This window comes from Engystomops pustulosus, chromosome 3 (genome assembly GCF_040894005.1).
Source record: "Engystomops pustulosus chromosome 3, aEngPut4.maternal, whole genome shotgun sequence".
Classification (NCBI taxonomy): domain Eukaryota; kingdom Metazoa; phylum Chordata; class Amphibia; order Anura; family Leptodactylidae; genus Engystomops; species Engystomops pustulosus.
Genome location: NC_092413.1, coordinates 151,585,019 through 151,612,785, shown reverse-complemented (window position 1 = coordinate 151,612,785; position 27,767 = coordinate 151,585,019). Strand labels below are relative to the sequence as shown.

General features: G+C 37.9%; 1 protein-coding gene and 1 long non-coding RNA gene across 4 annotated transcripts; one reads left to right on the top strand and one right to left on the bottom strand.

Annotated features, from left to right (window-relative positions):
• Positions 1–27,549, bottom strand: OSTN (osteocrin). 3 transcript variants are annotated; one of them, XM_072139568.1, is made up of 6 exons: positions 27,441–27,549; positions 22,855–22,970; positions 12,348–12,434; positions 11,023–11,237; positions 2,787–2,882; positions 1–773 (listed from the first exon to the last, which is right to left on the bottom strand). In XM_072139568.1, exons 3-5 carry the CDS (start codon positions 12,432–12,434, stop codon positions 2,798–2,800), a joined length of 387 nt encoding a protein of 128 aa, XP_071995669.1. In that variant the 5' UTR covers positions 22,855–22,970; positions 27,441–27,549; the 3' UTR covers positions 1–773; positions 2,787–2,797. The 3 variants fall into 3 exon arrangements, with proteins under 3 accessions (XP_071995669.1, XP_071995668.1, XP_071995667.1); XM_072139567.1 differs by lacking the exons at positions 22,855–22,970; positions 27,441–27,549 and adding an exon at positions 18,504–18,592; XM_072139566.1 differs by lacking the exons at positions 22,855–22,970; positions 27,441–27,549 and adding an exon at positions 16,105–16,318.
• LOC140120586 (uncharacterized) lies at positions 5,707–11,500 on the top strand. The gene is made up of 3 exons (XR_011853889.1): positions 5,707–5,877; positions 6,029–6,183; positions 11,045–11,500. It is a non-coding gene; the product is annotated as an uncharacterized lncRNA (long non-coding RNA).
• Positions 27,550–27,767: the final 218 nt, after the last annotated feature.

Sequence of the window (27,767 nt, the reverse complement as noted above, 5' to 3'; positions counted from 1 at the left end):
TGTGAACAGTGCCCCACCACAGGTCTCATTTTTGCGTGAAACAGGCTAGAGATGAACTCACACCAATCAGATATCAACAACAGAAAGATCTGTTGAAAGAGTGGTAGCACATTTCTTTAGAGAAGACTTGTGGATTACTGTTTTAATGCGACATTTCAAAACACAGTGGGAATGGGAAGAATGGGAGTATAACGTAATGCATAGATAAAATACCTTACAGATTGGTCTTAATATCCATTCCAGCTTCATGACCTCCTATCTCTGACCTGAAGGCCACAAGAAGGTAAGAGCCAGGGCTCTCTTGTCATGCCTCACAGGTTGGTTTGTTTCTGTATGTTTGTTTCTGTTTATTACCATCCTGTTGTAAAGTTATTTAATATCCTTTGATGATCACTTCCGGGTGTGCATAAAACATTGTGAATTTTCTGTTTCATGCATAATATCATCTGTGACGAAGGGAACTAGTATTCTCGAAAGCTCACCATGAAATATACTCAGTTAGCCTCACAAAGGTATTGCCTGTTTTCTTCACTCTTTTAAAGCCAGTCTAGCATTGTATATATCCACCCTGTAAAGTGACCAGACACACCCTGGCTGTGGAAGTCATCTGATGGATTGAATCTATTATTGTTTTGACATTGGACATGAAATAGATTTATAGATGGTCAGTTCATTAATCAATGTAACATAAATCAGGATCTGGAAGACTGCAAGGTATAAGCTTGTTTTGGTGAATTCTGAGATGTGTTATATATCATCCAGGGTGTGTACACCTGCAAAAGATAAAAGGGAATGTTCTGTAAGGCAAGACATCTTCTAAGCATCATTTTGTTTCTATTCTATAAAAATGACCTGCTCAAAACTATTGCTTGGACAAAATATATAACAATGGGTTTTAATGGTTATTCTTATCCAGTAACATTTATGGCTGATTTTCCACCACTCGGATCCTCACCGACTGGAAGTAGGCCCCTTTTCCATTTTTGCGTTTCTGTTTTTTTAATTCTTGCATTCCAAATGCCATAACTTTTTTATGGTTCCATTTACAGAGTGGAAAAAGATCTTGTTAAAGGCGTCACGCTTTGTACTGTACATGTACGGCGCAGAGGTGTTGAGGCAGTATGAAGAGGGCTCACAGGGGCAGCGCTCTTTTACAGAGGTGGGTGTTTGCTCCATATGACATCATCGGGGAGGGGCGATTGGTTGCCATGACAGCCTCGGGTCTTCATCAGATCCCAGGCTGCATGGCATCTGCAATTTCGTTACAATGAGCCAGTGGATCATTGTAATAAATACTGTGTAAAAATGCCATATACTGTAATACAGTAGTATTTCAGCATATGTTAGGAACAATCAGACCATCTAGGTTTAAAGTACCCTAGGGAATTGTAAATAAAAGTTGAAAAAATAATAAAATAAAAAATAAAAATTTAAATCAACCCTCTTTTCCTAAACTGTAAAAATAACAAATATGTTTCACTGTGTCTCAAAATGCTAGATCTATCAAAATGTAAAAATGGTTATTCCCAGCGGTGAACCCCATAACGGAAAATAGCGCCCAAATGTACAAAACGCTCCTTTAACATCATTTTACATCACATAGAAAATGTAATAAAAAGTGTTCAAAAGGTTGCACAGTCCTCAAAATGGCACCAATGAAAACATTCCATCAGAAGATGGTGAAAAAAAAATATTTTTTTGTACACATTTGTTTGATTTTTGTAAATATATTAAAACACAATAAAACCTATATAAATTTAGGTGTCATACCGAACCAATGAATAAAGTAGACATATCATTTGGAGTGCACAGGGAAAGTCTGGAGCCCACAAGAAAGTGACGCAAATGCATTTTTTTTGCCAATTTCACACCATTTTTTTCTGCTTCCCAGTACACGGCATAGTACACAGCTTCCCAGTACAAGCCTTAGTTCTTTGATTGCCATATCACCTGTAACTTTTTTAAATACTTTTGCATACAGAACTGGGTAAGGTATTATATTTCTGCAGGACGAGCTGATGTTTTAATTAAAACCTTTTTATACCTGTGCAACCTTTTGATCACTTTTGATCAAAATTTTAATGACAAAATTGCAAAAAATCATTGACATTTGGACCTTTTATTTCCCATGATGCCATTCACTGCATGTAGATAAATATAATTATTTTGAATTTTTTTAAAAATTTTTTTTTACACTTTTCTTAGGTTAATAGATTAACTGCTGCAGCCAGCATTTATCACAACTGCCAACGCAGGGTTTTTCTCTATAATAATTGAGAGGCAGCGTTGTGGAGAGAGCTCTGTTCATGAGTCTTTTCCATACATCACTAACTGCACCACTAAGTACAGTTATTTTGATTAAAGATTCTCCTTTGTTTAGTTAGAGCGAATTCACTGGACAAAATCTACTGAATGGATGGATAGAGCAAAAAGGAAAAAACACTCTAATGAGTTGTGTGTCCAGTTCAGAAAAAAAATCCCAGCAGCTAAGAATCTTGTTAAAAGAAAAAAAGAACTACTTACCTCTCAACTTAAAGCACTCCAAGGTCATACCACGAATACAGCAGTGATGTCATGTTGATGGCACATAATCACTGCCGCCTATAAATGGCTTTATACAAATAGAAACCAGCAGTGATGAAAGCCGCATAGAGAAACAAAAGGAAGAGCGAGGTGATTGGCTACTGGACAAGTATCTTTGAGATCCTGGTCAATTTCTTTAGGATGGGAATCTTAAATATTATATAGAACATCAATTAAGAATTTAGTAAATAATAAATACTCACTATAAATTATTTTAACCTCTAGTATTAGCAAGGCGGTTCATGCCGATTCTGTCGATGGGAATCCCAAATCTTCTTTTTGTAAGATCTACTACTTTCCTGTAAAAACAATAGCATATGTATCAGGTTTAGAGTAAATCAGTTTTGAAACTATGTTCTATCAATCTTTGGTCAAATGTAAATATTAACTGAGATGAAACTAGATACTTTACAGTAAAAAAAGCAGATTTATCCCCAGTAAACTATTATGTAACATATTCTGCAAGATAATTGGTTGTCTGTGGCACAATGGGGCCTAAATTAAAAAATTTCCATGGAAATTGTGGTCTTTTAGCTCTTTTGTGCACCGTGAGGCACTGTTTAAAAGAGTGGCCAAGGCAGGGTGAGGAACAAAGCAGGTTAGGGCTGCGATGCCTTGGACACCCAACTTTACTATAACTTACACCAAAACACTGGTGCAGGTCAGGGGCGTAACTACAGTGGTATCAGACATAGCAGCTGCTATGGGGCCTGCGGTGTCAGGGGGCCCCATCCACAACCTGACACACTAAAGAGTGGAGGATGTGCATTATTATACACATATTATGCTGCACTTTGTACAGCATAATATGTATATAACATATACTTTATTTGATGTATAAATGCTATATTTGTGATTTATATATGCTATATGTGTATACAATGTATCGTGTGTATATATACTGTATTATACTGTATGCGTGTATGCTGTATGTTTGTATATGGCACTATACTTCTAGAGGGGTGAGTCCCAAACCCAGGGATAACCCCAAACACCCGCACGTCCCTCCTGTAAACAGAACCCTAACCACTGCCAAAGTGAAAAAAACAATACCTGGATGCTATAAAGACAGCAGAAACACTAGTATACAATACCTCAATACAGGATAATTAATGCGGGCAAGACACCTTGCAATGCAGATGGTTGGTATGAGAATGCAGATCGTAGAGGGGAGGAGGGAGGCAAGGTGGGGGTTTGAACCCCACACATTACGTCACGTATCCGTGAGGATAGTAAGTGTTATCCCACTTATATAGCCACGACTAATGAGTTACTTGGGTAGCAGGTGAGGATGGCATGATGGCGGCACAGCCATATTGAGAGAGTACCCTGGTGGGTACTGCGCGTGCGCTACCAGATGCTTCCAGTTACCTAGCCATCTCTCTCAATATGCTCTCTCTTTATAGCATCCAGATATTGTTTTTTCACTTTGGCAGTGTTTAGGGTTCTGTATACAGGAGGGACGTGTGGTTGTTTGGGGTTATCCCTGGGTTTGGGACTGCGGTCCTTCGCGCATCAGGGAGTATTGTGTGATATGTAGCACTTTTTAATTGTTTTTATATTGTGTTTTGTATTTCTTTATATATACTTTTTGTGATTGCTAATAAAATTTACTATTTTGGCCATTTATCTGCAGTGCTTTCCTCTTATTTTGCATGCACAAGTATGCGCAGCCGCCAGCTCTGCATAGATAGTCTATGCAGAGTGCGAACGAGTGCGCGCATTAGATGTCGTAATAGGAGGATTGAAAGATGCTACTGGGGCGTGGAGTAGCCACGCTATGTAGCTTCAGCTCTGGCTACTCCACGCCCCAGTAGCCTCTTTCACATATTTGCATATTAGGGTGATAACAGATTTCTAAATTTGGAGACCACTCAAGGATTAGCCCTAAAAAGGGCTCCAGTGCCTATCATTATATGAACCTGCCACCAGATCTACCTTAATAGGTAGATCCGAGATGGTAGGTGTTCTTTAAATAATCATAATAAACTATGTAGGGGAAACCAATAATGATCACTAATTTCCACTGGAAAAAAAAATGTTTAATTGCATAACAATAACAATTTTGAAAAAACAACTATGTATATGAAATGATAAAAAATAATCACCCAGCTTTCTTAAGAATGAATAAATAATGAAAAATATACACATGGAAAATATCCCCCACAAGTTTGCATGTATGGGGAATTTTGTTTCCAGGCTACTTTCACATCTGGCATTTACATTGCGTTTTAAAACACAATACAACAGCGCAGGAGAGGAGATTTGCCTAATTATGTTGCTGTTAACATTTGCATCTACAAAGCGCAGTGTTAATTGAATGTTAACAAGTTGCAAATACCGTATATACTCGAGTATAAGCCGACCCGAGTATAAGCCGAGGCCCCTAATTTTACCACCAAAAACTGGGAAAACCTATTGACGCCAGTATAAGCCGAGGGTGGGAAATGCATTGGTCACAGACCCCCCCAGTATATAGCCAACTTGCTCCCAGTAGTATACAGCATGCCCCCAGTAGTATACAGCTTGCCCCCAGTAGTATACAGCCTGCTCCCAGTAGTATACAGCCTGCCCCCAGTAGTATACAGCTTGCCCCCAGTAGTATACAGCTTGCCCCCAGTAGTGTACAGCCTGCCCCCAGTAGTGTACAGCTTGTCCCCAGTAGTATACAGCACTGCCCCCAGTAGTATACAGCACTGTCCCCAGTAGTATACAGCACTGTCCCCAGTAGTATACAGCGAGCCCCGGCATTAAAAAAAAAAAAACTTATATACTCACCCTCCGGTGGCCCCGATGTCTGCGTGGCTTGTCTTCAGGCATCCGCGGCCGTCTTCTTTCTTCTTCCATTTAATGATTATGGAGACCACTATGATACATTGACTCGTGTATAAGCCAAGGGGACGTTTTTCAGCACATTTTTCGTGCTGAAAAACTCGGCTTATACACGAGTATATACGGTATATTGAGGCAGATTTATCAAGTGTCTGAAAGTCAGAATATTTCCAGTTGCCCATGGCAACCAATCACAGCTCAGCTTTCATTTTACCAGCGCTCATGAATATTTTAAATGGGAGCTGGGATTGGTTGCCATGGGCAACTGGAAACATTCTGGCTTTCAGACACTTGATAAATCTGCCCCATTGTGTTTTGTAAACACAAATGTTATCAGCTATTTAATTATATCCTCTCCACAGCTGTTATATTGCGTTTCAAAACACAATGGGGCTTATTTACTAAGGGTCCGCGACTGCACTTTTGTTGGATTTTCTGACGTTTTCGGGATTTTTGGCACAGGTATTTAACTGGGGATTGTGCCGCACGTGATCGGATTGTGGTACGGCTGCGCTGGCTTTCATGCAACAGAAATTTGGGGGGGGGCGATCTGTCGGACAATCCGACTAATTCGGACTGAGCGCAGGATTTAACTTTCATATTGTGTCACAAGATCAAGCACTTACAAGAACCAAGCAGAAGAAGGTGAACTCCGGCGGACCTGAGCGGGGACACAATACATGCAGGATATCGGGTGCACAATATTAGTGAATCGCGGCACAGTGCATTCCAGTCGGACAATGGACTTTCGGGAACTTTGTCGTACGGGTAAGTAAATGTGCCCCAATGTATACGCCACGTACGTGTTACAGGAAACACATGCTTTGTGTTCATAAGATGATTGGACTATCAGACTTTTTTATTTAGGTAGCGATTTCAATTTATGCAGCTGCTTCCTCTTGTTTGATGATTTTTGATTCACTTAGGTGTGAGGTGCAGAATCCTAGCAGTGTCTAAAAGCAAACAGTGTGTCAGTAATTACCTTAACATAAACACAGGCGTCCGCAGGCTGCTTATTTTTGTGTGTTAATAAAGAAGTGATTCTGGAATATGTTCAGTAAAAATTCCTCTGCTCCTAAAAAGTGTTATTTCAGTAGCCGTCCTATATCTAGGTCAGAAATGTAGGACTCCACCTTTGCTTTTTACTAAAATATTAATCATCATGTCAATAGTAGGAAAAGTTTTTTTCTGGCACCTAAGGCCAGGATGGCAAAATGCTGCCCCACTTCCCCTTGATGAGAAATCAAATCCAATTTAGGTACAACTTATGCACAATGGAATTTTAAATTATCTATACAAAATATTATATTCAGTAAAAAACAATATGCTTAAAAACATATAAAAGATTTAGTCAATTTGTTCAGTTCAAATCTTCTATAGCTTACTCGCTAGTTTTCTTTTGGAAATTAATATTTTTCAGCAAATCTACATTTTCAAACTATTTTATTAAAAGCCAAAAAATCCAATGTCATCATTAACAGTTTGATGGCTCCCTCTTCTGGTAAAATCTTAAAAGTACACCAATACTGTATATTTGGTGGACAAATTTTTTATCTGATAACAAAAGCAATTGAAAAAATCATGTTAAAGTTATTACTGTTGATTTAAGGCGTTAACTTCATTGTAACATTTAGTTCCATGTATTAAATCCAAATTAACATTAAGTTTCTTCATTAGTGGAAAATAAGATTCTCTCTATATAAAATCACAATTATAAAAATAACAAGCTACAAGAAATATGAAACCAAAAAAAATATATCATATAGAACGTGTAGAACACAATTAAAAACTGGATCTTACGTTTTGTCAGTATGGTACAGCATTTCCAAGGCGTTTGCTTGTACAAATTCTGCTTGTACAGCCAGTGACTTACTTAAGGAAAGGAGTAATATCCTAAATCCCTCTCCATGGTGTTTCCCATTCCCAATGTGATGTACAGTGGGTGTGGAAAGTGTTCACACCCCTTTAAATTTTTCGCTCTTTGTTTCAATGCAGCCACTTGGTAAGATCCAAAAATTAAGGTTTTTTTTGCTCAATAATGTACACTTTCCATCGGATCTTAACAGAAAAAACAGAAATGTAGATATTTTTGCTAATTTATTAAACAGGCCCTTTGTTCAGTATTGACTGGAAGCACCTTTTGAGCTAGTACAGCCAGGAGTTTTCTTGGGATTGATACAACATGTTTCTCACACCTGGATTTGGGAATTCTTTGCCATTCTTTTTTGCAGATCCTCTCCATTTCCCTTAGGTTGGTTGACAAACATTGGTGGACAGCCATTTTCAAGTCTCTTCAGAGATGCTCAATTGAGTTTAGGTCAAGGCTCTGGCTGGACTAGTCAAGAATGGTTCTGAAGCCACTGCTTTGTTATTTTAGCTGTGTGCTTAGGGTCATTGTAGGAAGGTGAAGTTTCAGCCCAATCTGAGGTTCAGACAACTCTGGAATAGGTTTTCATCAGGATATCTTAGTACTTGGTTAAATTTATCTTTACTTCAATTGCAACCCATCGTCCTGTCCCTGCAGCTGCTACCACCATGTTCCACAGTTGGGATTATATTTGGCAGGTTATGAGCAGTGCCTGGTTTTCTCCACACATACCACTTTCTCCACCCAAAAATTTAATCTTCATCTCATCAGACCAGAGAATCTTATTCTCATAGTCTGGGAGTCCTTCATGTGTTTTTTTTCAAACGGTATTCAGGCTTTCATATGTCTTGCACTGGGGAGAGGCTTCGGTTAGCACAGCCCTGACTGGTTGAGGGCTGCATTGATAGTTGAGCTTGGTGAACTTTCAGCCACAGGGATCTTGGGGTTCTTCTTTACCTCTCTCAGCAAGGCTTTTCTCCCACAAATGCTTAGTTTGGCTGGACGGCCAGGTCGAGGAAGAGTTGTGGTTGTCCCAAAATTTCTTCCATTTAATGATTATGGAGACCACTGTGATATTAGGAATCTTGAGTGCTACAGAAATTCTTTTGTAACTTTGGGCAGAAATATGCCTTACCACAATTCTGTCTCTGAGTTCCTTGGGCGGTTCTTTAGACCTCATGATTCTCATGTGCTCTGACATGCACTCTGAGCTGTGAGGTATTATACAGACAGGTGTGTGGTTTTCCTAATCAAGTTTAATCAGTTTAATTAAACACAAGAGTAGAATGATCTCAAGGAGGATTAGAAGGAAATGGACAGCATAGGAGTTAAACATAAGTGCCTCATCAAAAAGTCTGAATACTTAAGACCATGTGAAATTTCAGTTTTTCTTGTTTAATAAATTAATATGGGATGCAGTGTGTACATTAATGAGCAAAAAAAAAAAAAAACTTTTTTGATCTTACTTATTGGCTGCAGTGAAACAAACAGTTAAAAATTTAAAGGGGTCTGGATACTTTCTGTACCCATGATTAAATATAACCTATCCTAGCTAGGACAGGTTGTATATTTATCACATTATCAATGGGATGTACTTGATGGAGAAGGATTAAACTATTATTCTTGTCAATGAGCGAGACATTGGCAGGTCATATGGCATTTTACCTATTTTGTAACAATGTTGAGTTTTAAAATAAAGAGATTTCAGTTTAATGTATTTCATATCCTCAAGTATTGAAAAACAATTTTTCTTACACTCACCTTTCCCACTATGCTTCCACCAAATAAATGTCTTGGGGTGAACCTGACAACCTCTTTAGAAATATGGTAAGATTATAAATACTCTCCACCAGAGGTGAGCGGACTTTACTCCAACTGCGTTTGGGCTTAGTTGATGCGTTGCTGAATCTGGCAAATGAACGCCCCTAGCTGCTGGCTATGGCCAGGGGAATCGTCAGCTATTATAAATGTTCCCAATGATATACATACTGCAGGCACAAGGTGTCGTTGTGGATTATAGTTACATATCACTGAGCAGCTTGGCCACTGTGAAATGTATACATGGTATAAGGTGTGTATATACTGTGTGTGTTTATATAATGTATGTCTGTATATATGGTGTATGTATTTGTGTTTATGCTGTATGTGTGTATACAGTGTGTTAATACTATATACGTATGTGCATATTTGGTGTGTATATACTGTGTGTGTAATAATATGATGTATATATAGTATTGTGTGTATTTGAGAGGTATATACTATATTGGTATAGAGATGTATGTATAAGTATATGAATGTATATATGAGTACATGCATGCATATTAGTGTATAAAGGTGTGTATGTGTAAGTGTAGAACTGTGTATAAATGTGTGTGATTACATAAACATGCAAGTATACAGATACAGTATCTACAATTCTGCTATGGGGCCCAACTTCTCTTAGTTACACACCTATACATTTACATCACATATACAAATCCATACATTTAGACACTTATACACACCAGGGCCAGGACAAGGGGTAGACGAGTGTAGGTGATCGCCTAGGGCACTGTCCCGGCCCCAAGTAGCGATCAGCGATATGTGTATCTTAGATAGACATGGTGCTGGTTGCTATGCGCAGCATGGGTCATAGGGGGGCTAGCTATATACTACAGGGGGGCACGCTATATACTATAGGGAGGGCTGGCTATATACAATAGGGGGGCAGGCTATATACCACACCAAGGGCTGGCTATATACTACAGGGGAGGCTTGCTATATACTACAGGGGGCAGGCTATATACTACAGGGGGCAGGCTATATACTACAGGAGGATCAGGCTGGCTAAATACTACAGGGGGGTCAGGCCGGCTCAATACTGCAGGGGGGTTAGCTATATGCTACAAGGAGGGCTATATACTACAGGGGGGCAGGGTATATAATATAGGGGGCAGGTGTCTATATCCTACAGGGGGGCAGGCTGGCTATATACTACAGGGGGAATACTTCTCCAACTAGAGTTGGGGATAACAGTTTCTTTTAGGAATATAAGCTGACCACAAGACAAACTAAGGGCATATGAAAAGATAGCAGGAATCACTTTCTAGGGGCATTGTCAGAACATTGTCAGAAAATTCTGCCATTCCAATTCTTGTACTAGGCTAAAGTCTCTTCCAAGTGTATTGGGAGAAATTTCCAGTTTAAACCATAACTAGAGCTAAAGCATTGTTTTTATGTCCTCTGGTTTAAGTGTAGACCTCTATTTCTAGAACTTGCAGAGACTTGGAACATGGATGGGCAGTAAGACTAGACACACACAATACATAAACAAAAGTGTGCGGCCCATATGGCACAAATGAACATGGGCACCGCTCATCCATGTATAGGACCCTCTCTGACGGTTGCATGCAAGCCCTCACCACACAGTGACCATGCAGGGTGACCTTTAAGGGGTCTTGGGGTTACTGCAATTTGTGTGGCTAGCTCACGTCCCCCAAACACTGTCATGTGCATGAGTCTTGAGCAGACTTGGCCTGATTCTGGATGATAAATTTGTTTTTTAAAACTGTCTAGTCATATTTTACACTTCATATTAGATAACATAGTTTACATTTATAAATTTGACACAACAAATTATTCCCCAAGGTCTTCACATAGTAGACTCAAATTTTGATATATTGTCATGTAAACTTTTGTAAGCACAAATCATTATTGTACTACATTTTGAAAAGTGTTAAAGTCCTGGTATATGTATTTACCGTTGTTTCCCTTTTATTTCAGTGGTGCTTGCAGAAATTCTGTCTAGTGGAGATCCAAATCCAGGAAAACTTCTTTTCTTTTTGGTCTCGATCACATCATTTTCCAGAGAGACTAGTTCATCTAAGAGTAGGAGTTTAGCTGCCAAATCTGCTGACTTCTCTTCATTCGAAACTGACCGTTGACCAACATCCAAGACAAGTGGAGAGTCAAACCTCTGTTCAATAAAATTAAATATAGATTAGAAAGAAAATACCAAAACAACCATATCAGCAAAAATATAGAATAGTAACAATGGGGGAATTTAAAGAAATCTACCATCAAAATAAAGCATGGTAAACAATTACCGTATATACTCAAGTATAAGCCGAGGCCCCTAATTTTACCACAAAAACCTGGTAAAACCTATATTTTTTTACTCGAGTATATATGGTACTCAGACATTCAGGCACTGGGACTGTAGTAATCTTCTTATATTTGTTATCTATGGCCTCTTTCTGTCTAAAATCAGCTTTTAAATTTATGATAATGAGCTAGAAATGCTATGGTGGGCATTACCAGAGACCTTCCATGCTGTAGCTTTACAGGCTGTGATACTGTACAGGAGTTTTTAAACCTTCTCACTAAGTAAGATTACAACAGGCAGAGGGAAGTGGATGTGCTAGAAGAGCTGGGGGGAGGGGAAGACAGTGTAACAGTATGTGAAGATGCAGCCCGGAGAGTCTCTGGCACACACCCCCAGAGCCCCTGCTAAGTTTAAAAGATGATTTTAAATGGAAGCGGGCCATGGATAACAAACAACAAGATTACCACAGGCACAGTGTCTGGATCTATGAGTAAGTGCCTCTGGCTTATCATGCTTGATTCATTGCGTTTTTTGCGACTTTTTTTGCCAAGAACTCTCAAAGGTGATTCTCGCCACTTGAACTTAAATGCCCTGACCAACAGAATTGTCGTTCTGACCTCTAGTGCTATGCAGTGTATAATTTACAAACTTCAACTTTTTAAAAGGTTTTATAGAAAGTGACGGTAGTCCCCCCGGTGTATGTGAAGTACAGGAATATTGATATCTTACATTTTCACAAAAAGCTTGTAAAAAGCCAGCAGTACAGAACACTGCAGGCAGATTTATTAAAGGGCCATGGTTAACGGACCTCTAAAGACATTCAGTAGCCTGTGACACAGTGGTGGCCTTATGATAGATGACCCCCAATATGTTTATAATTATACATCAGTTTTAACGAGCTCAGAGTTGTGAGCATTTCTTTGCTCGTAGGACCTGATGGGAGTAATAAGAAAAGTAATTCTACAGTACTTACTCCCCTACCTCTGAAGCTGCCTCAGCTACACCAGTCCACTTCAGAATAGTAACAGCAAGGAAAAGGTATAGACTGACATTGGTCCAGTCCATCATCTGTAAAAAAAAAAAACAATACTATTAATAAATAATATATTGCAATACTCCACGAGGACAGGGAAGACACGTGTTTCATCACAAGGGTGGATATATTGCACAATAATGCCATGTCAAACATGATTTTTCATTCTTTAACTCACAATTTCCCTTTAAAATTGAAGGTGGAGATAATACTTAGCAGAACTGGACATTTTCCAACCCAGTTTCCAACAACGTTTCTTCTATAATGTACACACACACACACACACACTATATTCACCTATAATTTATGATGTGTGTCTATTTCTGCAGCTTCATAACCATTTTTTATGGAAGACATTTAATTTTCAAAATTTCACGTTAAAGATGTGTGAACTGGACCAAAGGGAAGAATATACAATTATGTAGAGGATTAGGAGTACATACATATATGTCCACATTATAAAAAAAGATTACTTTTCCTTTACACCTAATTATTATGTTTTTTCCCCGCAAAATGTTGTTAATCTTGGAAAAATATACTCTGGAAACCTATTTTTAAAGTGATTGCCTCCAGATTCACATTGAATTAAGTTGTACATCAAAGTCTCATATTTGAGGAAAGCGTTTTCTGTAATAGATTTTATGAGCATATTAACACATCTTCAAACTTTCATAGCTTACAGTGGCATTGGCATTCACCGTAGGTCTGGAATAAGAGTATAAAAAATTGTGGTTTCAGAACTGCATACTTTGTACCAATAATGTAAGTAGAAAATATACAACGGAAAATAGATAAAATACTTCATAATATTACGTCAAAGCTTGGATTTAATAAATTGTAAAGTGAACCAGTCAGCAGAAAATCAACTTTGAATTGACATGTAAATTAGTTGCATAAAGTCACAGAGACAAAGAGGTCAGTACTATAGTGCCTTCTCTGCTGTGATAGACATCATACATCACTTCACCAGGAGAGCCTGTTGATGTTCCTGGACATTGGGCTGCCAATTATTGTAAAGGTGGAAGGGGTAGCTCAACTTCAGTGCTGAGCTCTCCATCTCTGTGACTTTATATTACCAATTTGCTTGGCACTCAAAATTGATTTTCTTCATGATGCCACCATTAATGATAGTGGTGAATTAGCTTAGGTTCCCTTTAAAGCCTAATTTCTAGGCTTCTGTCTTCATGATGCAGTGTGCTGCTCGCATCCTGCCCCTGTCCCCTCCATTACAATACAAACTCACACAGAGACACTTCCAGCGAACAGCGAACAGAGTTTACTCTACAGACTACCGATAAGATGAGGTCTTTATCCAGGGAAGGGGGGCACTCTGTGTTTGTTATAGCTGAGATGTAGCAGAGCTGAACTGAGCCATTGTGTGCTATATCCATCGCATGAATCTTATCATCTCTCATCTCTGATCTCTCATTTCTCATTTTCTATGTGTCAGATACTAGTAGAATGTTCAGAAGCTAAACAAAATTGCAGATAAATCCTGTGCTCTGATAATCTAAGCACACAGTATCTGATAGCACTAGAGTGATCATGAAGTTTAGTTTTTAGAGAGTTCCCACCCATACTATGGAATTTTACACAGCCTGTCATTGAGTGATGGTAGCTAAAACAGCAATAAAAATTAGTAAAATTATAAAGCATGGGGGTTAAAAATTAGCTTTATTGTGTAAACATCACTAGGGGATTTTAATTTGAGAACTTTGTTTCATGGACAAAACCATTTAAAGGGAACCTGTCACCAGGAGACCCATTTTTAGCACTCCCCCAGTCCCCACAGAGCATAGTACATACACTGCCAAAGTGTTTTTGTATAAAAAAATTGGCTTTACAGAAAAAAATATGTTATATTATACCTTTCATTAGCATCTGCTTTGTGACTAGGTAGTTGCCAAAAGGGAGGGTCTGGTAAGGAGCAGTCCCCCCCCCACCCTTGGGAAACATGTGACCTTTTCAAATATATGAATAACTACGCACACTCAGGATTGGCTGTAGAGGAGCAGGGGGCATTTTGGTCTATATAGCCGGTTGAGAGCTTGTTTTTGTGGGATATTTGTACTTTACAACAATAACATTTATATGTATAGATATGTTTTTTCAATCACTTTTTATTGCATTTGGTTTGGGACGAGATAAGTGAAATCATAACTCTTGGTGGGTTTTTAAAATTCTTTTTTACACTGTTCAATTTTTGGGTTCAATACAATTTTTCTGTATTGCACAGGTCATTACGGATGTGGCGATACTATATGTGGAGTTTTTATGGTGATTTTCACATATTTTATAGATAATGGGGAGCATTATAATTTTTTTTCTTAAATTTTTTAACTAGTTCCACTATGGGACATGAGCAAGTAATCATTTGATAGTTGTTTATTATAACACTATACAGTACTGATGTATATGCAGGGCCGGCTCCAGGTTTCAGTAGGCCCCTGGGCGACAGAACCTCAGGGGGCCCCTTTGCAGTGAACTCACGTGGCAGCATTTAAAATTCAGAAACTAAAACAGTCTCCTGTTTCCTAAAATATTCCCTAATTTATCATCCCAAACAGCCCTATCATGGAAAGGGCAGTTTTGAGGTCATTTAACCAACAGGACAAGCCTAAAACTTTGTGCCCCTCTGCCAAGTAATAAAACTGAAGCTTCTACTCAGCTGCTACGGAACCTCATAATACACCCCTCAGCTGCTGCGGAACCTCATAATACACCCCTCAGCTGCTGCGGAACCTCATAATACACCCCTCAGCTGCTGCGGAACCTCATAATACACCCCTCAATACAGATCACTGCTGCTGCCTAACATCATAATACACACTTCAGCTGCTTCAATACATCACAATAACAGTTCAGCTGCTGCAGAACCTCCTAATACACATCACTGCTGAAACAGAAGCCTCTCTCCTTCTCATGTACATACAAACCAACAGGCAGTCACACATGCAGCAAGACATATAGAGGCAGTCACACATGCAGCAAGACATATAGAGGCAGTCACACATGCAGCAAGACATATAGAGGCAGTCACACATGCAGCAAGACATATAGAGGCAGTCACACATGCAGCAAGACATATAGGGGCAGATTTATCAAGCAGTCTGAAAGTCAGAATATTTCCAGTTGCCCATGGCAACCAATCACAGCTCAGCTTTCATTTCACCAGTGCTCATGAATATTTTAAAGGGGAGCTGTGATTGGTTGCCATGGGCAATTAGAAATATTCTGACTTTTAGACTGCTTGATAAATCTGCCCCATAGAGGCAGTCACACATGCAGCAAGACATATAGAGGCAGTCACACATGCAGCAAGACATATAGAGGCAGTCACACATGCAGCAAGACATATAGAGGCAGTCACACATGCAGCAAGACATATACAGGCAGTCACACATGCAGCAAGACATATAGAGGCAGTCACACATGCAGCAAGACATATACAGGCAGTCACACATGCAGCAAGACATATACAGGCAGTCACACATGCAGCAAGACATATAGAGGCAGTCACACATGCAGCAAGACATATACAGGCAGTCACACATGCAGCAAGACATATACAGGCAGTCACACATGCAGCAAGTATAGCTACATACAGACAGATACATACAGACAAGCATGGAGGCAAACACATCATCACACATACCATACACTCACCATATGGATCAGTCATACACAGCCATACATGTGACATACCATTACACCCCATGGTGTCTGCAGCAGCCCTGGCATCACACAGAGGAGTCTTCAGGCTTCTCCTTCTCCTCCTCCTCCTCCATCTCGTCCCGATCTCTAAGCTGCCAGATCTCTGCTATTCTGCAGCTCCGTGTGAAGAAGAGATGGGGGAAGGGTGGGTTAACCTATTATGTGCTGTATTTCACAGGCTGCTCAGCAGCCTCTAACTGTCCTGTGCCTTGTCCAAGTGAGGGAGGAACAGTGCAGGGCACAGGACACTTCCTCAGTCAAAACAGGAAGTGAAGATGTGCACAGCTTGTGTGGGCCCCCGGCAGCTCTCTGGGCCCCGGCACTTGCCCAGGTATGCCGGGTGCTGGAGCCGGGCCTGTGTATATGTACGTATATATTTATATATATATAAGACAGAGAGATTAATTTTAAAAGAACAAATAATAATAAAGTCAAAGCATGCTCGAAAGGTCATAGTCTCGATTTAACCCCTTTGGTTCAAGTGTATTAAGCACATGTATCCAGTATGCCTCACGGCGGCGGAGAAGAATTTTAACATTACCACCCCTCCTAGGGACTTCAATTTGTTCTAACACTTGGAATTTAAGTTGGGCAATGGTATGTTTTCTCTGGTGTAAATGGTAAGGGATAGGTAACAATTCATTCCTGCACCTGATGGTAGATTTGTGTTTATTAATACGTGTTTTTACCGGTTGCATCGTTTCACCAATATACAGGTAACCGCAAGGGCATTTAATTGAGTAGATCACATTATTAGAATTACAGGTATAAAAACCCTGGATTTTAAACACTTGTCCGGTGTGAGGATGATGCACCGTATCACCTTTTAATACGTTGGAACATTCTGAACATGTTAAACACGGGAATGTCCCTTTTCTCTGAGTGGCCAGAAACACTTGTCGAGGTAGTTTACAGCTCCCACCCATGTCTGCACGTATCAATTTATTGTGTAATGACGGTGCTTTTTTATTGCAAATCAATGGGGGGTTGCTAAATTCCTGTATATTAGGATAAGATGTCCTTAGAATATGCCAATGTTTCCTGACCACAGCATCAACCTTGACATTAAAGGGATGATATTGGTGGCTAAATACAATTCTTTTATTCTTTTCAGTTTGTGGTGTAGTGGTACCCCTAATGGCTGTGTCACGTGCCTCCTTCAAAAGATGTTGAGGATAACCTCTATCACGAAATCTGAGTTCCATCTCATCTAATCTATTGTTTTTAGTAACTTCATCAGAGACAATTCTGCACACTCGTTGGAATTGTGACTTCGGTACTGACCTTTTAGTCGAGTATGGATGATTGCTCCTATAGTGCAGAACACTATTTCTGTCTGTGTTTTTTCTAAATAGATCTGTGCCCAGTGTGCCGTCCGTGTTCTTACATACCATAGTATCGAGAAAACTAATTTCCTTAATGCTACTTGTCATGGTAAACTGCAGTTCGTCCCGGATTGAGTTAAGGTGTAATAGGAACTCATCCAGGGTCTCCTGTGGCCCCGCCCAAACACAAAAGACGTCGTCTATAAAACGCCGCCAAACTTTGGCGTACTGAGTGAACAGAGTGTTATTAAACACAAAATCTTCTTCAAATGCTATCATGTAACAATTTGCGTAGGGCGGGGCCTAAATCGAGACTATGACCTTTCGAGCATGCTTTGACTTTATTATTATTTGTTCTTTTAAAATTAATCTCTCTGTCTTATATATTTTTTCTAGAAACGCACTCAAAATGATGTGAACACCTGAGTCACTACGTCACACCTCGGACCATGGGATTCCGGAAGGATGTGACGTCAGTGGGCAGGGCTTGAGAGGAATCACTTTCTATTTAAGTGTATCTGTTACAATTGTTTGTTCATGGTTGACAAAGGCTCGTGTGTAGAGCCGAAAACGCGTTCCTATTGATGTTATTGCAGTGATGCATATTAAAATTTAATCATCAGCATTTGCGAGTGCCGGGACTTCTTGATTTATACTTACTGGCTTGGACCGTACCCGGAGCACCGCATATTCCCGGCAGTGCCGTCCACCTACTGATTCTGGTGTAGCACTGAGCCGGCATCGGCTCCATCACGTACTATTACTGCATGGAGCGCTAAGTTGTAGCACTCCATGCCGTAATAGTACTCCAAGGAGTGGTAAGGTTAATGGGTTGTCCATTTTGGGCATTCAATCATAATTTGTGAGGGGGCCGTGAATAAAGTGTGCTGTTTTACCCCCACAGGAGAGAGAAAACATTACACTACTTATATTTAAATCTATAGGCTCAACAAGCAATTCACACACATGTTGGATTCTCCGATGACCCTGACATTTTTGTATTATTTAGGAGTCCTTGATTGAGCCTCAGAATATATAACTGGCTAATCTAGCTAAAATACCCACCTCCATTTTATGCTAAAATGAAAGGGCAGCAATGTACGGTCTCCTGTATTACCTAACAGTACAGTCTGAACTATAACATCTGGTTAACCAGTAAAGCCAGTTATGTTAACTGGTGCCACGGCTGTAATTACACTGTATATGCCTAATAATTTGTGAGCAACTTTATTTTACACATGCCCATCAATAACTTGTTTTATAAAGATCACTTAACAACATTTAATTAATTGTTATTGCATTCAAAAGTCAAAATTGCAGAGTAGCGCCTGTGACTTTGACACAGTGGTCAAAAAGTCAAATGTGAAAATGACTGCTGCACAGCAAATCTCACCACTCTGTATAATAGAAAACTATTAGAAAGATTTAATACTTTTAGAAAAAAAAATAAAATGGGGCAGATTTATCAACCTGTCTGAAAGTCAGAATAACCTTAGTTGACCATGGCAACCAATTACAAGTCAGCTTTCATTTTACCAGTGTTCATGAATATTTTAAAGGGGATCTGTGATTGGTTGCCATGGGCAACTAAGAATATTTTGATTTTCAGACAGCTTAATAAATCTGCCCCAATGTGTTTTTACCATATAAAAGGCATACAGTTAACAGTGGTATATCTATATTATACCCACTGCCTGCTTAAAAATGACCACAATTCTAAAATCATTGTAAGAAAAAAAACTCATATAAAATTTTCTAGTAAAAGATATTGATCATATAACTCATAATATAATATACCTTGTGTGCTGTAAACCAAATATTAACCAGTTGGTGTATGCTCATCAGAACCTCCACATGAAAGCATGCCTTAAATGTCTATTTAGCTTTGGTGTGTCTGATTCTTACTCATGCTCTCAATCCTCCTACAATAGAAAATCCATGAATAGCTTTATAATATGTCTGTATGCATGTAGAAGTATAAAGAGACTCTATCACCCCTTCAACAACCACATCCTGATTATTTGGACGTGAGGATGTAAAAATAAACGGGCTGCCTAAATACACACATTTAATATGGCTTAATGTGCTTGCTTGGGTTTATTCATCTAAAAGACTGGATTTCTAAAAATAGGATATGGTATACTAACAAAAATAAACCATAGCACCTGCCTTACAAAAGACACTTGATTAAGTGGTTGAAATTAGACTCATGCAGAATTTGGAAGTGGTATCATTTGCTGCCTCCTATTTTCTCACCATGGCGCCCAAAACAAAATGCTGAGGTTAAAGGTGATTTAGGGGAAAAATATTTTAAGACTTTGAGGCTATTTTAGGGAATTTTGGGGAGATCCTACCTTATGACCTCTCCTGACTTTAGCTTGGAAGATATATTGGCACATTCCATTCTGCATGTTGCTAATCACATATCCAAGTGTTTCTTTACTGCTGTACAGCACACTGTTTAGAATATGATTACTTGAATTAAAATCTAAGAAGATTTAGGTTACATTTACGGTACTTTAGTATTTTTTTATGGTACAAATAATTGTAAATATGAAAGCTGTTTAGTTGCCAGTCTTTAAGGAGCTGTCCACTTTCCACTTTTATTCCACTTTTATTGTAATGCTGGGTCAGGGAGCAGCCTAGTGACAGAGACAGTAGGCTCTAAGACTAAACAACCTTCCCAGTCGTCCCTACCTAATTGCCCAGCCTACCCTAAGAAGTAATTATTATAAATCTTTATTTATATAGCGCACACAGATTACGGAGAACTACACAGAGCTTGTCAAATCAGTCCCTGTCCGCAAGTGGCTCACAATCTAATCACACTACCAGTATGTTTTGGAGTGTGGCAGGAAACCGGAGGACCCAAAGGAAACCCATGCAAACACTGAGAGAACAGACAAACTCTTTGTAGATGTCGATCTAGATGGGACTGAAAACCAGTACCCCAGCACTGCATGGGTGTAGTTCTAACCACTGAGCCATTGTACCGCCCTGCAGGTAGACAACTGGTCAGCATTCCCTTCCTGTGCTTAAAGAAAAGACAATACAGACAGGGAGGAATAGTGGCTAATAGTGCAAAATCACTAGGCAATCACATAATAACACAGCCATTTTACTATTACAGGACTACAGAAGCTAAAAGTATCATAGTCCAGACAACCATTTATTAGATGCCAGAGCCCCAGTCCAGAATATTATTAGATCAGTATTCTGACATCACACAGGATGACAACGGGAGTGAAGAGAGATTCAATTATTCACAGCATGTTAACTGTAATTAAACCAGAGTAGAGTATTTAGGAGACATGTGTTTGTGGGGCCAATCAAGGATGCTAGCGGATTATAAACCAGTGTTCAGACTCAGACCAATGTTCAGATCAAGGAGAGATGGAAACAAATTAACACTTTCAGCGCATCTATACTTTACTGACAGTGGATAAAAGCTTGCCGATGGTCATGTGATATCACACAGGTGCAAGGCTATTTACATCACAAAAAGTAATCAGCACTGTGTGTTATAATGAGCCATGCATCTGTGTGACATCACATGACCATGGACAGAGAAGACTATTGGAAAATTATAGAACTTTCCAGTATACAAACAATAACATTTATTTGCCTAAAATGGACAACCCCTTTAATCAGTTAGACAATTCTTAAGTCGCTCAGGTTTATTATCAAGGTTTGTCAGTTAACTGTTTTTAAAAATCACTCTATATTTAGGCTGAAATAGCAACAGAAACAGGATTTCTGGTAGAACACCGCATGTTGACAGCTCACTAAATTCCCGTGTATATCACATTTGATTATACAGTTCTTTTAGACGCAAGACCATTTAAGGCTCAGTTGTAATAGTCATTTACAATGTATCAAACCTTTGTTACTTTTCCAACGTAAACAGAAACAGAATCACATATTTCTTCCATAACCAGGCACAATAAATATAAATTCTAAGATAAATGGGAGCGCTCTGGATGGATTTGATGTTAGCAATAAAATGCAAAAGCCTAATTATGTTCTAAAACATTTTCATGGATTTTCACCATATAACTTTAAATGCAAAGATAACAGAGACAGATATGTTGGTGACACTTAGTCATGAATACTCTGATTAATGTCTAAAGAGAAAAAAAAACTATGAATACAAAAAAACTGTACATAGTACTGGTCAGACTATTTCCCTGAACTGGATTGTTGTACAAAGTGCATTCAATTCAGGCTTTCTTTTTCCTTTTCTCCCTCACTTCCAAGGAGCCTCATTTTTTAAAAGGCAGCACCAATTTTAAGATGCAAGCTTCCATAATGACTTCACTGAAATGTATTGGGAAACAGATTTGTAGATTTCCAAATGTTTAGTATTTTTATGGTATTTTTAGACTTTTTTGCCAGGGTTTAGTGGCGGGGATTATGCGCACATTGTTTTCCTATTACAAAATCTGTAAAGACACATTTAAAAAAAACAAACCCAGAACATTCTACATGAAAAAAGGGGAAATATGCAAAAAATGGAAATTCTGATTTTAAGAGATGAAAAACTTGTAAAAGACTTCGTAATAAGCCAAAAACAAAACAGATGTTTGAAACCAGCTTTAGGCCGTATTTATATGTCAGTGTTCTGGTCAGTATTTTGCATTACAATGTGAAACCAAAAATGGATACTAAACATAGAAGATATAAAAAATCTTTCCACTTCTGGTTTTGACTGATGCAAAATTCTGACCAAAATATTGGCATTTGAAACTTAAACTGTTCAAACATTATTCCAGGTTATTGTGCTTGATATTGGCACTGATTGGACTTATTGACATCAAATTACACGGCTGCTGTTTGTGCATCTTGTGCGGATAAAACAATATACCAGTTGTTTTTTGTGCTTGTTACTACAACCCCAAAATCTGTTATACGTTTTATATATAATTAAATGTTATTATTATTTTTTTAAATTTAAATCTCATTCAATTAACTTTATTCACATAATTTTGGATAAAATAATAGTCTGTGAACAGTCTTGCTTGTTATAATCTTAATCATTTTGAAACAGCTACAAAAAATCTGAACATTTGGGAAACTAGTTAAATGGAAATACCGTTCTACAATATGCAACATTTACAAGAGACACATGAAAAAGCATAAACGTCCCTCTGAGTGATGTACCTACCATGTTTCCATTTACTGTAAAGAAATGAGTCACAGTGAGGTGAAGAAACCACAAAATATTTATTTTCTATGTCTGGAAATCAGTAAAAACTAACATACGGGGGCCACATTTCCAACAATTCTAAGATGCTGGTTATTTGTTCTTCTTATGTATATTTACAAGACAATTAGTGATATTTTTTAATAGATAAAACACATGCTATAAATTAATTTACTTAAAGCCTGACAAATCATGTATTCTTATCTGTGATACCTTAAGAAGAGTTTGGACTTCAAGGAACTTGGGTTTCTTCTTTTAGACTGCTTGGTTTTCGGCCTGAATGAAATAGAACTCAGAGCTGGAGTTCCAGATTGATTCAAAGACGTCCACTAGAAACAAAGGACATAAAAATATGCAAAATTCAATAGCAGTCAATGGGATTATGCTCTAATACTCTAGTCACCCCCCACCTTTTTCTGTAGGATGAAGGGAATGGCAGTTCTATTATATATCTTGTAAAATATTGTAGGATACTGGAAAAATGATTAACAATACAAAAGCCTAATATTGAAAGTCAGCGTTGAATTTGCCAGCCTACAAAAAATAATTTCTGATGGGCACTAAAGATCCCTCATTTACTTTATTTATTTGCTTTTGCTCATTTGTCATTGGCATTACCACGTTGATGCGCAGTTGAAAAAGGGTGCAAGTACATTGCATTTTTTAAGGAAATTAAAATGTCTGTAGTAGACTAGTTTTGTGGTGGCAGCTTTGGGGGGGATCAAATATAACAGATCGTAACAAAACAAGGTTGGACGCATTCATTAGGTATGCAGGATCAACTGTGGGGTGGGATTTGGGTAACTGGGATGGTAAGCTGGCAGAGAAGGTAACTGGTCAATTCAGGAAAATAATAAGAAACGTTGACCATCCACTGCATAGTTTTGTAGAAGATAGAGTGAGTTTTTTCAGTGTAAAACCATATGTTCAGAGGAATCTTTATTCCAATGATTTCCATTCCATTAGATTTGAGAATAAGCTGTTACTGTTGTGGTGTGGATGTTTACTGCATTGTGTTTTGTCAACCTATTAACGTGTTTATGTATATTTAATGCATGTTCTTTTATGTGTTTTATATTTGTGCGTTTGCGATGTTCATGAAATTTGAATTTCCCTTTGGGGACAAATAATGTCTTATTATTAATATTATTATCCATAGTTTTATATATTTTGAAAGATAAGGATGTAACTTAGAATCTGTATTGTAAGTAGTGAGCAAGTGCATCGCTTGTGTAAATGAGGCCTCAGTATTCTGTGATATTGTAAGATGTAGATTAGTTGTGTGATATAAACCATTGTAAATCGTTGGTCATAGATTTTGTAGCAGTAAAGAGAATTTTATAATACTGTGCCTCTCCTGCAACAGTGAGAAAAGGAAAGAATTTGTACTATGGGGACATTATCACCTATTTGTCACATAAATTGTAACTTTTATTTCTAATTTTTTAAAAGATGGATCAAGGATCATTCAACTATGGGTGAAGTTTAAAACTATCAGACAGTGGTGCGCAACGAATTGGGTATCAGGAATACAGGGCATACAGGGCAAATAGTGATAGGTCCCATCAGATGTAGGTCTGTATGTAAACTGTCCGGACCATCAGTTTTCTTCCTAGCTGAGTAGCCTTGCTGCGGTGTAGCCGCTTAAGCCTCCTATCTGTGAACTACGAAACAGCACATTCAGAGACCAGCATCATTTCTATTATACAGCCTCAGCAAGCTAAAGGGAGGAGGCCCGGTACCCCTGAGGACGCCACGTTCTGTGGCGAAACATGTCGGGGGGGCTGGCTTGCACTGTACAATTTTAGATTCAGCAGTGTGCTACAGCGATTCGCAATAAGCTCTAATACAAATTGTATGTGTGATGGAATGACTGGTGACTAACTATAGGGCAATATATAGGAATCCTCCCCTACTCCCCCTTCCCCTCCTCCCTAAATAAAGACTTTCTGTTTGAATAGGTTTAGTGTTTCATATCCCTCCATCTTTAGACAACAGTGTATTTTGTCTACTGTTGAAAAAAGAGCTTATGAAGTAAATTACAACCTGTATGAAAACAAGATGGCTTCAGTATCTTGAAATACTTCTGCATATTATATGTTGTTATCACTGTTAGTATTAATAACATGTAATATTATGTCTATTGTCTTTACTGTTCAGTGACAATTTTTTCTAAATACTACATAGTAAATACTATGATACCAAATGATCATATTTTCAGAGCCAATGAGAGCAACTAATGTGGAAAACCCACCAAGTTCAGTGAGAGTTACAGTGTAATAACATATTCAATATTTGTTGGGGGAAATAAATTTATCTGCAGCCCAATAGGAATAAATGGAGAAGCAGTACGCACACATGGTATACATGATTACATTAAAACAGGGAAACCTCAGACCCCTGTTTTTGTGACTGGTGGAGTTCCCAGCTGTCCACCCTTTATTGATTTAGCAGTTATCAAGTGGTATAACTTGTTCCTACCGTAAAACATTTTTTAAAAACATAACGCCATAATGACCACAATCTTGGAATTTTAGATCTCAGTTGATTGCAAATAATTTCTTAGAATATGAAATGTGCATTGAAAAAGTTTGTCATATTTACATGTATATTACCAAACTCCCAAAAAAGTTTTTCTAGCAAAATAAATTAGCAAATGGCATAAGTCTAGAGATGTCAAATCCCTTCATTCAGCAAAAAGATACATTGTAACATATGAGTTGATTAGATTGTAAGCCCCATTGGGGACAGGGACCAATTTGGCAAAGTCTGTTTTATAAGTTTTATAAACACGTATAAAAAAAAAAGACATAGCAGCTATCCCAGCTAGTCAGATTCCAGTTCTCATTTACCAAAGGCCATGTAAAATGAAATCTATAACCTGATTGTTTGCCATGGTGAATTACATACTTCACACTTCTCTAATTAAGCATGTTCTATAGTTAAGTAAAAAGAAGTGAATAAAATTATTAAATCTATTTGTAACTTACATCAATTGTAATTATATCCAAATAAAAGTTAGGAATCAGGACTTTATAATACTGTATAGTAAAATTATAGAAATGATACTGATAACAAAATAAAGTACGAGAAACTCAAATGTATATGAAGAATGTTGTTTCTTAATACATAATACGTTGTCCAATGTTGCAAATAAATGCTGACAGTTTTCTATTTCCATTGCTGAATGATCAAACCTATTCATCTGTGACATGTTCTATACAAAACATTATTTATCATAGTGATACTGCTGTACATCATATGTATATTTTTGCACAAAAAATGGGAGGCAACAATTGCTTAAAAATATAAAACAAGCTATTAATTGAAGATTGCTTAAAATGTCTCAATATATCATATACCACATGCATAAAAACAAGGGTTTCATTCCGGACCCAAGGAAATGAGGCTGTATTATTAGTATGTAATATAAAGTTATTAGTTATACCAGAGCACAATATTAGTCTTCAGTTCTCTTTATTAGTGGAGTGAAACACTCTCAGTACATACATTAGCGGCTACCCCAGTAAGAGCTATACAGGTAATCACATTCAGGATATGCTAACGCACCTACCCATGGTAATAGTGGACAATGGACGATGCCCAGATGCACATTTCACAGATATTGCTTACTCGGGGGATCCAACGCACCTGATGCTCAGATATTGTTTCCTGAGGGAACCCCCTTAGGAATCAATATCTGTGAAATGCATGTGAGAACATGGGCAAGTGTCCACTATTACCATGGGTAAGTGCATTGTTACGTCCCATGTGATTACCAGTATAGCTTTTGCTGGGGGAATTGCTGATGTATATACTTGTCTAACTTTATATTATACTGTAATAATCATAACACATCATTCCGGTGGGTCTTGTGACACTTGTATCCAGCTATTCTTTGAATGGAATCTCTGTTTTTATCTGTGTGGTATATGATGTATTGTGACATTTTAAGTAATCTTCACTAAATAGCTTGATTTATATTTTTGTAAGTATAGTTTTGTGTAGTTTTAAGAGGGACCAATGGAACAGGTCCAACCTACAATTTAGTTTGAGGATGCACTTGTTACTAACATATATAAAGAGTAGAAAAATTCGAGTTTATTCATATGTTGAATGCCACCTTTAAGCTCTTTAACAATCTTTCTCTGGTATATAGCTGAAATGTTGCAATTAACATAAGAAGATAAACCACACTTTATGCATTGTTGAGATTTAAAATACACACAAACATCTCTCTCTCTATAATATATATATATATATATATATATATATATATATATATATATATATATCATATTGTGTATATATTTGTATATATCTGTCTATATTTCTATCATCTATCTATCCCTTCCATTGTGTGTGTTTCATACCAAGAATGCTTCAATGCTTCTTCATAGAAAATAAGGGAAAGAATAGAACAAGAGTACATTTGTATGCTTTCTAGGAATCTGCAACTGAAATAGCAAAACAGAATGTGTTTTTATTTTTCTTACATGTAATATTAATCCACTCAATGTTAAATTAAACATATTACACCAATTTTGTGTTACTGGCTTCTTTTATGTCTGCAGTGTCTTTGTAACCATGTTTTTGTAATCTTAATATTCAGTTTTATCATTTACCTTAAAAATAATGGATAAAAAAATGTGATTTTAGTTGTAATACATAATATGATATATAATATCGCACAATATATAATTTACTATATATGATACATAATAATTAATAAGTAAAGCTCAGCCATTTGTAGTCATGCCATAAAAAACATAACATCAGTGGTAATCCCTCCTGCTTACCTTGAATAGAATTCAACGGGTTGAAAGTTTATGTCTGCTTAGTTTGTTTCTGTCTCCTCCTCCTCCTGTCTAATCCTTGCTTCTTGAGCTTGTTCTGGGAGAGATTTTATAGACCCTGCTCCAGCCTCCTCACTCCAATCCCTGCCTAGGTTTCTCTTACATCATTTTTAGAGATTTTCCACTGATTTTTATTTTAAGACTGTACTTCCTCTGTGTAACTCACTATCCTTTATACCTTTGTTGCTATCTAATTGCAATCTGTAGTTGACTAGTTTTACAAAGCAATGATGTACTGAATATATCACAATGATTCACTACATCCATTTA

What these genes read in the sequence shown, in the direction of transcription:
- OSTN (XM_072139566.1), bottom strand. Translation starts at nt 16,140, where the DNA reads ATGCCAGGGCTGCTGCAGACACCATGGGGTGTAATG. An exon ending in AGACACCATGGGGTGTAATG is followed by an intron (nt 12,435 to 16,104) that starts GTATGTCACATG and finishes TTTTTTTTACAG; the next exon opens with ATGATGGACTGGACCAATGT. An exon ending in TAGCTGAGGCAGCTTCAGAG is followed by an intron (nt 11,238 to 12,347) that starts GTAGGGGAGTAA and finishes TTTATTGAACAG; the next exon opens with AGGTTTGACTCTCCACTTGT.